The sequence below is a fragment of the Macaca nemestrina genome, chromosome 6 (assembly GCF_043159975.1).
Source record: "Macaca nemestrina isolate mMacNem1 chromosome 6, mMacNem.hap1, whole genome shotgun sequence".
Classification (NCBI taxonomy): Eukaryota; Metazoa; Chordata; class Mammalia; order Primates; family Cercopithecidae; genus Macaca; species Macaca nemestrina.
In genome coordinates, this window is record NC_092130.1 from 85,419,135 (window position 1) to 85,431,964 (window position 12,830).

The 12,830-nt window shown below is 37.9% G+C and overlaps 1 protein-coding gene across 1 annotated transcript in view; it reads left to right on the forward strand.

The window, feature by feature from the left end:
* Nucleotides 1-12,830, forward strand: part of LOC105491988 (elongation factor for RNA polymerase II 2) — a 77,630-nt gene that overhangs the window by 31,808 nt on the left and 32,992 nt on the right. The window contains exon 3 of the mRNA XM_011758827.3: nucleotides 10,809-10,930. Coding sequence (XP_011757129.1) covers nucleotides 10,809-10,930 — 122 coding nt within the window. The remainder of the gene's footprint in view (nucleotides 1-10,808; nucleotides 10,931-12,830) is intronic.

The following is a 12,830-nucleotide window of genomic DNA, read 5'->3' on the forward strand; positions in this document are numbered from 1 at the left end:
CTCTCCCTAGATTTACACAATTGCTGCTGACTGCAGGCATGAATTCTAAGCCCACTTACGCTTGCCAGCAGTTCTTCCTGGCATAATGCAAAAGAACGTTGCTCAAGGCTCCAGGGTACAAGAAGAGGAGATTGGCAATGAATTGGAAGTTGCCGTTCATATTTAAGATTTTTTTTCCTTGTAGAATTCAGGTTTGGGCTTTGTTTCTGAGAAACCATTTTTTAAAACAAAATTCTGCTTCCTACTTGACAAGAAGAATTACTAAACTTAGAATTATTTAGTATGGTTAAATTCTAAATTCTTTAAAATACAAAATGGTTTTAAAGAGGTTGGGTCATACTTTCAAATGGAATTTCGTGAAGCCAGAGTATTCGGTGAGTGTTTTAATAAAAACAAAGATACTTTTTAAAAACAAAAATGTATAATATGAACTTCAGTCCCACAAACCCAGGAAGCCACTTGGCCTAGGTTTTGGGGCTAAACATAGCACAAGAGAGGTTAGGAACTTTCTCATCCTAACATTTGTACCACACAGCAGGCAGCTGTATGAGTTTTTTGTGTTTTTTCCCCCCCTTCCTTTCATCTTGTTATTTATTTTTGCCTTCTCTGGGGAACCCTGGTTCTCAACAGATTCTTAAGTCATCTATTTCAAATCCATTTGTAATTTTTTAGTATCCCTGACATAAGGCACCTTCTGAGTGAATTTAATCTAAGTTCCTTCAGATAAATCTAACAAATATTTATTAGGTATCTACTCTACTGTGTTTCAAATATAAGTGGGTAAAACCAGCTGGGCGTGGTAGCTCACACCTGTGATCCCAGCACTTTGGAAGGCTGAGGTGGGCAGATCATGAGGTCAGGAGTTTGAGACAAGCCTGACCAACATGGTGAAACCCTGTCTCTACTAAAAATGCAAAAATTAGCTGGGCATAATGGTGCACACCTGTAATCCCAGCTACTCAGGAGGCTGAGGCAGGAAAATCGCTTGAACCCGGGAGGCGGAGGTTGCTGTGAGCCGAGATCGCGCCGCTGCACTCCAGCCTGGGCGACAGAGCAAGACTCTGTCTCAAAAGAAAAAAAAAGTGAGTAAGACCACGGTCCTTGCCTCCGAAGAACTCATAGTCTGGTGGGAGAGAAAGGCAAATAAATGAGTACGTAGCATACAGTGTAGTGAAGGCAGCAATAGCGACGAATACCTGGAGGTGACGGGACCATGGAGACTCAGAAAGGGGGCTTCTAAACGCACCTCACTGGGAAAGCAAAGGCTCCCTAAGGGAAGGACTGCTAAGCTGAATCTCACAGATAAGTTAGCATGAGCTAAGGCAAGAAGTGGGGACACAGAGTAGCGTGTTCCGGCACCCAGCAAACACGGTATTGCTGGAACATGAAATACAAGGTGGAGATGAGGCCCAGTTAAACTGGTTTGGTAGTAAGAGTGCTGACAAGGAAACTCATATATACTATTAAGAAGCTTTACATCTACTACTGGTAAGTAGTAGGAAGTCATGAAGAAATAAATGACCCTTGAGACTGACAGGGTCATATTGACATTTTATAAGAATAGTTGTTGATAAAAACTGAATGATTAGAGGATGGCAGCTGAATGATTAGATGATGGGATTGAAAACGGTTCAGAAGTAGAGGCCAAAAGCCAAGTTGTCCAAGCAAAAGGTAATACTGAGCCAAAGCAGAGGAAAGAATATACATTTAAGAAATATTTCAGAAGGAAAAAGCAGTAAGTCTTACGATTATGTGCATGTTGAGGGGTGTGGAGTAGTGTGAGAGAGAGGAGTCAAATTTCACTCATCAGGGTGCCAGTAATCTCAGCACTAAATGAATGATGGCTTATTAACTGGGCAATGTGGGAGGTGGAAAGATTCAGGAACGAGATGATAATTTAGTTCATATCAGCTTTGTATATTTAAATTTTGGAAGGGACTGGTTAATAAAACAAAAATGAAATGCAGCTTTATGATAAGTTGCTGAACCCAGTGGGAGGTTTTAGTTTTTGCCACCAAAGAAGAACTTGTGGCTTAGCCCAGCCATGACTGCATTTTGAAGAAACTATTTAGATTTTCTCGATGGCTGTCTCACTTCTCTTCCAAAACCACTTTGCACTTGGTTCAACTTTGCATTCATTCCTAAACAAAGTTTCTGTTCTCTCATGCTCCATAGTCTGTATACCTTTTCCCTGATGCAGTATCTCTAGTATCTGGTATTTCCATCTTTCCCCTGCCAATAACTGTCATCACCCCTTTTTTCCTGGAAATACCCAACTACCAAACACCACACACTCAGACACCTGGTTTCTTCTAAATACTTTTTAACCATGAAGCTACAAAAATGAATCATAACAAAACTCCCTTTGAAGCCCCTTTTTAGCTGGCGAAACCAACATTGGTCAGTTGTACAGTATTTAAAAATAGGAAGTACACTTAACCAGTTAATGGATTCATTTACATGAAGGTGCTCATTATCACATTCAAAGTAAAAAATATATATATGTGTGTGTGTGTGTGTGTGTGTATGTCTATATGTGTGTACACACACACATACACATACTGAAACAATTCCTTTCTTCCAGCCAAAATACCCTGGGGTCATCCTTGATTTCTCCCCTTCATTTCTTATATTTAATATGTCTAGGAATCCTGCTGCCTATACCTGCAAAATACATCCCAAATCCATCCATTTCTCCCTGTCCTGGTCCTAAGCATCACTATCTCGTTCCTGGACCTTTATACTTATGTGCCACAATGGTGGGAATCTTTGTCGGTTTTATTCACTACTATGTCATAGAAACCTAAACGGTGCCTAGCACAGTAGTACTCAGTTAATATGTGTGGAATAAGTGAATTAAGTGAAAGAATCAATTAATCCATGTCATCTTACCAGACACACTATTGGAAGGCTAGTTTCACATTAATAGAGAAGCCATATTAAGAAAGCCAAAAGTAGTTTTTTGTAATTTCAGTTATATAGCAACTGAGTGTATTGGGTGTATTTGATTTTTAAAAATTACTACTTTACTTCCATCGTAGTTATTGTGTATTTGTAATTAAAATTGGTTTTGAAATGTTGCCATCGATGATATTTTTTCCAAAATGGTCATAAATTTAAAAGAATACATTAGGGATGAGAATGCAGTTCTCAGGAATTATTTTTATATTAAGACTATATACTACAGAAATAACAGAAATAGGAAACCTCAGTATTAGGCTGCTCTACTGTTTAATCCAGAACTAGAAATTTTAATACTGGATCCAGGGGAACTATGTGAAAAATAACAGGGAAAGCATTTCACTTTACTTTTTCCTTGCTTAATATACATCTTGCTAAAGAGGAACAATGGAAGGAAATAAATTGACTTATTTTTTCCTGAATTATTTACATTAATTGCTATATGACCTGAATTTTGGGGATAACTGCCAATATTTCTCTTTGTGCTAGAAAAATTTGGCATTTTGCACTATTCTCCTCAGTAAAATAGCTATCATATGGAAATTTCAGATGGCTCTAATATGTGTTGGCTTTTCTCTACCCCCTGCCCTTCCCTGTCAGTAGGAATGTTTAGCTCTTACTGATTTCTCTAATAAACTTTTTCTATTGCCAGCGAAGGCTACCCTCCCCTCCCTACTCCTCCACCCTCCAGCATTGGTTTGCACATCTGGGCTGATCTGAGAGGCTTTTTTTTTTTCCCCCTCAACCCATAATGTTTGGGCCTAAAGTCATAACTGCAGGTCTAGTTTTAAAAATAGCACATGTGGCTTTCAGGTTGAAGTTTCTATTTTCTGTTCTGATTCTAGATTATTCTGTCCCTAAACTGTGGAACCTGAATAGTGCATGCAAATATATTTCTGTAGCTTAAAGTATATTTCTAGATTTTAAGGAAATCACAGAATCAAGAGTCTAGAAATAATTTGAGAACAACAGAATTCTAATGTTTAAATGTTTGCAGTGAGTTTATATCTAAGCTAATATATGCAGTCTATATATAGTCAAATAATAGATGTTAGATAAAATTAAGAGATGGACTGGCCTCCTGGGATGCTGGAGGGGAGGTGGTGGGTTCTGAGGCCATACAAAATGGGAAACTATTCAGTATGGAAGGACCCACAGCAAAGAAAGGTATTTTGTTTAACTTGGCATTTCCTAAATTTATTTGAGGAAAGAACCCCCCTTTCACATAAGGAAACTTTTCAGCATGCTTCGGAAATGCTGGTGGAAAGAAAGCAAACACTTCAGTTCTAGGCCTGGCTCAGACATTAATCTACCTTTTCATTTAACAAATATGCATCGAGTGACTAGTTTGTGCTACGCACCACTTGAGGTGCTGACAATATATTCAGGGAACACAATAGACAAAAACCTCTGTCCTTACAGAGCTTACATTCTAGTGGAGGGAGAAAGACTATAAACATAATATGTTAATATTACAAGGTAATTAGACAGCCATGGAGCAGGGTAAGGGGATTTGGAGTACAGGGATTGTCAGTTTAAATATGGCTCTAACTTGAACAAACCACTAAGCCTTATTGTCCCTAATTTATAAAAAAGAAATTATAGATGATCTTGGCCTGCTAGGCTATATGAGTCTGCTTTAACACCAGGAATTGTCATATCAAACCATGGTACTGCTGGTTCATGAGTATTTCATTGAGTGTTTACAATCACCTTATCAGAAAAGGTGTCTGTCAAAGAAGAGTTCTGTAAGTTTGGATGATTTGTAATTCCACAGAAGAACAAAACACTTAAATAAATGAAGAAAACGCTTGCTGGTTCTATTTTTAATCTAATGTATACCTCAATCCAATACTGAGTAGAAAGTATTTGACTCAAGGACAGGAAACCTGCAGTAAAGGTACCAACAGCTTTTCAGCAGATGTTAGCATTCACATATGAGAAAGTTGCAGCAGTGCGCACATTGTGCTTCTGCCCTAGATCTTTATGTAAATAGGACGTCTGTGACTTGATGTTGAAATGACCTTTCAGACAGTATTCTATTGCCACATGCCTGAGCTTGTATCCCAGAGTAATTAGACGTTTTGACTTACACATCTTGGTATACAGTGTTTATGCTAATTATAAATGTCTGAAAGTTTCCTGAAACTTTTTCTTTGTAGCTTTTATCGAAGACAGACAGGAGGTCGGGAGGAGGGTTGTGGATTGTGGTCCTAAGCCTTTGATTTTCAGTCTCTCATTTTTGGAATGAAAATTAAAATCTGCTTTTCCAGTTGCCAAGACATGGTGGTATATTTTTATATTCTTCATCTTGAACAAGAAACTGTGTGGAATCACAGCTTTTTAATACTTTTTAAATAATATTTTATTCTTAAGGCATTTAGCTAAAAATTCAAGATCGTGAGTCCCTAAATAAAATGTTATTCCCAACTGACCTGTAGGAAAAGCTTAAAATACTAAAATTAAAATGGAGAAGTTTCTATCTCACAAAGGAACAGTCTTCCAATATTGTTTCAAAATCAGACCTCAAAACTTATTTCCTGTGGTGGTTACCTCAGTCCTCAAAAGCTGACCCTAGGTCTACCGTAGCAGTCAGTATATTTTCACTTCCTCCTCCTCGTATTTCATGAACCTGAAGGCTAGTATTTAAAAAAAATGCATATCCACAGGGGTTCCTCTGAAACTGTGTCTGAGTGGCTCTAGATTAGACAAGGTCTCAGACCCACCCTAGCTCTGGCCTTCAACAGTCCCACAGGTTCTGGTCTGCTCTGAAGTTGCCATAGTTTAGTTCTAAAGCTTCCCTCTCACCAACCTGCTCTGATTGTCATATATTACCTGCTCTTTCCGATAAGTCTCCTGCTTTCCTGTCCATTGGCCAAATTGTTACACAGCCTTACCAGCCATAAACATAAGTGCTACCTTATATACCCATTTCATTCTTAAGATACAATTAACTTAAGAATGAAATGGATATTGATACAATTAACTTTGTATCTAATTAATACATCTTCAAAAAATTAGGTGCACTAAGTCTACAAACCGTTTTGAAATTTTAAGGATGTAAAATTTGCCTGAAAACATCTTGCTCTTGAAAAGCTTCAGATTAGCTCAGACCATACCATCTGCATTGATGCTGCTCTGAAACTACCAAGAAAAGGTAATGTAGAACTCTGATTGGCCTGGGCTCCATGTCCCTTTATTCCCTAACCTCTAAGCTCCACTTTGAAAGAAACTCATGACATGCATCAAGAGTCACCCTTTGGTCCCAAAGTGAACACTATTTGCCCTGATGCCTGCCCCTGCCCTGTCTGCATACTGCTCAAATATATCCATAGCGTTACACATGGGTACGAGAGACTATTGAGAAGTTCTGCTATCAGAGGCGAGGATAGGGGTGGTTTGTTACTGATCTTTAGCAGTCTGAGAATCTTAATTGTGTGTGGCATATGGTAAGAACGAGGAAAAATGGTAGGGATTGAAAGCACTCTGTGGATAAATTACTCTGTATTTAAGCTGAAAACTACGCTACTTTTTTCTACTTGTTATTGCCAGAGGCTTTTAGAACTTAATAGAGGAACAGAATTCTCAGAGAGTGTCATTCTACCAAGATTCACTTTCATTATCTTCAAATCGTCTTTTCTTATTTTGAGTTTGTTCATAATAAGTTATATTTTTAAGACCTTCTTTAAAAAAAAATAACCAGAGTAGGTGTTACAATAAAAGTATTTTTAAATAATGCCCATTAAGCCATTTGTTTATTTGCTGGCTTCGTGGTACTTAGAAGAATGTGCAGAAGTTTATTTGCAATAGGAACTTAATCTTCACATTCTTTCTATAGCTAAATATTCTTTAAATATGGCCCATGTGTGCTGCTTATCTTTGCTTTTCAGTTCCTCCTGATTGGAAATTATAAAACTAGAATAAGTATTTAAAATAAGTTAAAATAGATCCTTTCATTTGAAATAAAATGGGTATTTATTTTAGGGTACCCTAAATAAATATATTTAGGGTAAATATATTTATTTAAATATATATTTGGGATAAATATATTTATATATTTCTTTATATATGCCATTTCTCTCCACTTATTCATTGATTTTCAGAAACCAGTGAAGTCAGAATTCTGACTTCTTTTTTTTCCACTTTATTTTTATTTTTATAGAGATAGGGTCTCACTATGTTGCCTGGGCTGGTCTCAAACTCCCAGGTTCAAGTGATCCTCCCACCTCAGCCTCCCAAAGTGCTGGGATAACAAGTGTGAGTCACCACACCCAGCCTGTGACTTCTTTTCTAAGGGGGTGACCTATTTCTGTTTATAATCCAAAATTTCTCAGCCTTGGCCATATTGATATTTTGTACTGCGTAATTGGAGGGAATGTCCTGTGCAGTGCAGGGTGTTTGGCAGTATCTCTGGCCTCCCACTGCATGCCTGTAGCACCCTCCCAGACCAGATGTCCTCTGGGGGACAAAATTGCCCCTTGTTAAGAACCACTGTTCTAATATCTATGTGTAACACAAGTTTCAAAACACTTTGGTGAGTACATAGCATGGATTATGATTTTTTAAAAACTTTGTTTCTTTTTAAGCTGATTCTATTCTGGTCATGATCATATTTTTTAAATCTGTAGCTTTTTTCCTACTGAAGAGACTTTTAAAAAACAAAAATATGAAAGTCTTCTGTGTCTACCATCAGGCCAGACTATAATGGTTTAAGAGAAAAAAATGCATAGAAAGATAATTATTTTACCTTAAAAAGCATAAATGTTACTTAAGAAGTTAAGATCAGATGGTTTGGAGGATGAGACAGGAAAAAGCTACATTTAAGTAACCCAAAGGTTTGTTAAGAGCTTTCTGTAACACTCTGTTTAGTGGACATTCGAACTAAAGGACTCCAGCCATTAAGTTAAAAGTTTTCACTAAAAGAACACTGCCCATTTGCAGAATTTGAGTACAGACTCGAATCACTCTTGAAAAATAGGGCGAAAAAAACTGTACAATTCAACCTTTTAAAAATGCAATTTAGTCCGGTCGCAGTGGCTTATGCCTGTAATACCAGCACTTTGGGAGGCCGAGGCAGGCGGATCACGAGGTCAGGAGATCGAGACCATCCTGGCTAACACAGTGAAACTCTGTCTCTACTAAAAATACAAAAAATTAGCCGGGCGTGGTGCCGGCGCCTGTAATCCCAGCTGCTTGGGAGGCTGAGGCAGGAGCATGGTGTGAACCCGGGAGGCGGAGCTTACAGTGAGCCAAGATGGTGCCACTGCACTCCAGCCTGGGCAACAGAGAGAGATTATGTCTCAAAAAAAAAAAAAAATGCAATTTAGAGTCTCCCAGATGGGATGGTCTTCCGTTCTCTGATAGGTATGGAAGTACTACTATATTCCCAAACCTGAGCTATGCAGTAGGGTAAACTTTAGGTCTAAACGGAAGCTGGAGCCTCATAGGAAGATGAAATATCATATGGAGATGAAACCTCTTTATGGTTTTTAAAACCATATGGTTAGAAACCACTTTAAAAATTTCTCCAACCAGGTTATACAGATCTAGATGAAGGGGTAGAGGAAAAGATGGAAGTTAAATGAGTCATGCCTAGGGAGGGGATTTCATTCAGGTGTCCACACCTTTCTTACCTATCTAGGCATATCCCTTCTCTGTCAGCAGAACCCTGCTCTTCCCAGAAAAACAAAAGCAGGCATTAGTGAATACTGTTCTACCAGTATACAGGTAGACTTATGTTCTCTTGTGCCTGACGCAAGCATTCCTTTGGCTCCTGCTTACCTCTACTGCTATAGGATTAAGAAGTTGCCAATATATGTATGCCAACTAGGTGCTGAGTGTGCACACCCAATAAGACAGCCTGATAAGTACCTACCTACAGAGTAAATTAAGACTTGTTCACAAAGTTACAGCACTTTAGAACCGGGGAAGCTTTTGGGAATTAAAGAGTAACGTTATTGCCCTCAAAAGATATTTATAAAATAGGTAAAAACACAGAAACTTGTGCCAGGAGTTGGATCTTATTTAAAATAGGGAGTCAAAGATAGTTTAAATTCATGGATGATGGAGGCTCTATGGAGTATTACCTATCTATAGTATCTTTGGTGAAATGTGACCTTTTAAAGCTCTACACAAGTTGTCTCAATCTCCTTTGAAAAAAACATTTTTCTTTGACTTATTTCTTCTTGTTCATTTATTCCTTCAACAAATATTATATGGCTACTATGTACCAGATACTACAAATTGTCTCCCTTCTTACCTTTCTTTCTTTTTACCTTTTTTCCAGGGTTGGGAGGAAGGGAGGGCAGGAGTTGGTGGCTGCACTTCTTTCCTGTAGGTCAAGGTTTGGGAGACTTTTAGATTGAGCAAGTCAGAGGTTGCAGGTTGTCTCGCAGGGCAGAGCAAGGGCAGGAATCATATATGCCTGTGCCCATGCCTGTGCACATTCATGAGTGTGTGTGCATACACACTAAGCAGCAAGTTAGCGCTGAGTCTTCAGCTTATAATGGAAAGGACAGATTTTTTGGAGAATGAGGATTATAAAACACTTTTCCCTTCCCTACTTGTCACTAAATTACTAAGACTGTATGTTTGGGAGCTGAAGTCGTATTTCACATCCTTGCCAACTAATCCTTTTTTTTTTTTTTTAAATATCACCTAACAGCATGCTGACCCAAAGGAGGAAAGGTTTCAGACACTAGGAAGAGTGGAGCAGTTGAAGGACAGAAGATTCCAAATTGTACACACCTTTTTTGAGCCCCTACTGTGTATCAGGCAATGTGGCCGATGCAGGACCTCAGTGGTCTTTAACAACTCTGTCCCTTTGCTCCTGGGACTTCCCATCTAGTAGGGAAGCCAGCCCTTGAACAAGAATGTAGAAAATACATCTGCCTGTGGTGAAACCCCGTCTCTACTAAAAATAGAAAAAAATTAGCCGGGCATGGTGGCAGGCATCTGTAATACCAGCTACTCAGGAGGCTGAGGCAGAGAATTGCTTGAACCCAGGAGGCAGAGGTTGCAGTGAATTGCTTGAACCCCAGGAGGAGGAGGTTGCAGTGAGCCAAGATCATGCCACTGCAGTCCAATCTGGGCAACAAAGCGAGACTCTATCTCAAAAATAAATAAATAAATAAAAATTAAAAATTAAAAAATAACAAAAAAGAAAATACATCTGCCTCTTCCACAGTGTTGCCTGGGGCTCAGCCTGGGAGTGGCCTACAGAATCATCTCTGTAGGCTGCAGACCCTGTTTCTGTAAACATGAGGATGTATAATGGAATCTTAGGGCAGCAGTTTTTACCTGTGAATATAATTATGGCATTAACCTTATGCTGTTACTCTTGTTCAAAAATACTACTCCAAGAAGCAGGAATTAAAATGAAATGTGTTTTTTTCTTAAAGGAGCCAAAGATTCGGATATGGACTCTATCTCAGAGACTGCTTCAATATATATAAGCTATTTAGAAGGGGGTCATGTAAGCCAGACAAAACTTGTATAGCTCAAAAGAGGAAGAGCTTTTTACAAATTCACTAATAACTCTTTCATAGGAACTGTAACCATTTGCTACTTTGAAATGAAAAGGGTTCCTCTTATAAACTAACAGAAACTATTGAGCAGAAGTGATTACTGACACTTAAAGGTAGAAAATGGAAATAAGAATCTGGTGAGTTATAGGCACGTTTGCCAGATTCCTTGAATTGTTTGGTCATTTAAATGCCATGAGGATGTATATATCAAAAGGGCTTCGGTCTAAAATATTTTCACTAGAAAAACCAGTAAGTCAGTCTTAAGACTTTTCTATGGCAAATTTATAATTTGAGGCATTTCTCTCTTTCCCCCCATTTTAGCTTGTCAAAATTCCCAAAAATGATCCCCTCAATGAAGTTCATAACTTTAACTTCTATTTGTCAAATGTGGGCAAAGACAACCCTCAGGGCAGCTTTGACTGCATCCAGCAAACATTCTCCAGGTAGGTACTTTTCAAGGTACACCAAAGGGGAAAAATTTTTTATTTAAGATGGTTTTAGAAAATTAAACAATAAAGTACATAATAGTCATCCATAAATGTGTATTAAATTGAATTACAGAGCTCATTTATTTATCTGAAAAATATTAAGCACCTACTGTATAATAGAAATTTCATTTGTAATGGGGATATAATCACAACAGTTCAAAGATTTTTGGTCTAATGGGGCTTTTAAGGTATAGAAGATATTTTTTACCTATGAAAAATGCAGTTTTTAAAAACTAAAGGCAATTTGAGGATTTTTTAAGAAACATTTAATTCATTGAATTTAAGCAAGAATCTTATAGCATATTTGAGGCTCACACTCCAGAGTAAAGAAGTTAAAAATATCCATCTTGCATGCTTCTCTTCCTTCTTCCCTGTTCAAGCCATGTTCTAAGGTAGAAGGTAGATTTTTAAACATCTTTATTCTACAGCTGCATGGAAACTAGAAATTAACCCAGTAAAGCAGTCTCTTCTTCTTAAAAAAAAAAAAAAAAAAAAAAAGGAGGAAGGAAGAGAAGAATGTACACACCCTAGGGTACCATGGAACGCTTATCTACTTAGATCCTCTGTAAACAATAAGCCACTTGTTTCACTCTTCATTGCTTTGGTTGTTTCTGATTAAAAAGGCCCTTGAGCAGAAGGAGTTTGTTCTGCCCCTGGATATAAGACAAGGGAGGTTAGGGTCTCTCTTATTTCCTCATCATGTAAGGCTTTGACATTAGCCCCAAGTATCCTAGGCCAGCATATCTCTGCGATTTATCTGTGCAGTACTTGAAACTGTGGAAGTACTTGCTTAATGTGGAGGAAAAGAAGAAGGAAAGTTATGTTTCCAGCAGGTACAGGAGGCAGAGATACAAAATAAGACACTGACAGAGTTTTACATTTATCCTCCCATTTAAGGTGACTAAGTAACTTTTTGTTAATCTGTCATTTTCCCCAAGTATATATTCAATTTGCTTTCTGAAAATTACCCACCTTCAGACTTAAAGGTTTTGGCATAAATTGCTGTATTGTAGATTATATAGACTTTTCTGTGCTGTCCACTGTGGTGGCCACTGGCCACATTGGCTATTTACATTTCACCTGATAAAAAATTAAAGAAAATTTAAAATGTCATTACACATTCAGACTAACCACATTTTATGGTCTCAGTAGCTACATGTGGCTATCATAGTGGACAGCACAGTTATATAACATTTTCACTCTTGCAAAATGTTCTATTGATCAGCACTATGATTATAGAATCACCAAGTATAAGGGTCCTTAGTGATTATGTGAGTCAATCCCTTCATTTCACAGGTAACTAATCCAGAGTTACATAGCTGGCTAGGCAAAATGAGAACTGAGTTCTTCTAACTCCCACCCCAGTATTGTTTATACACTACATGGTACACTAATTTTTAATTGTGGTGCTTGTCTCTAGATTGTTGTTTTATTATAGTGAGCACATTTTGATAACAAATTGAACAGTGTCCACTTAGGAATTTTATTAAGGAGCTTAATTCTCTCTTCAAAACCATTCATATCATCGTAAGTAATATGGCTTTACTGTTATATTATAAATACCCTGTGTGGTTATTTCTACCTTCCTTGTTTGGAAAAGGATTTAAGGTTACTTACAAAACTATATATGATGCAGTAAGAGAATAGAAACACTTATTGTGAGAATATTGGGGCAAATGTATCCCCTCTGTTTAATCCAAGGTGCTTTATAAAATGAGTGATAAGGGTATAAATTGAAGTCTGCCACCAGGAAAACAAAAGCACTGGCTTTTGTTCTTAGGTTTTCACTTCGCAGCCTGGCAGGCTGACCTGTCCATAATCTGGCTCCACCTTTTCCATTCAATTTGATTTCCAT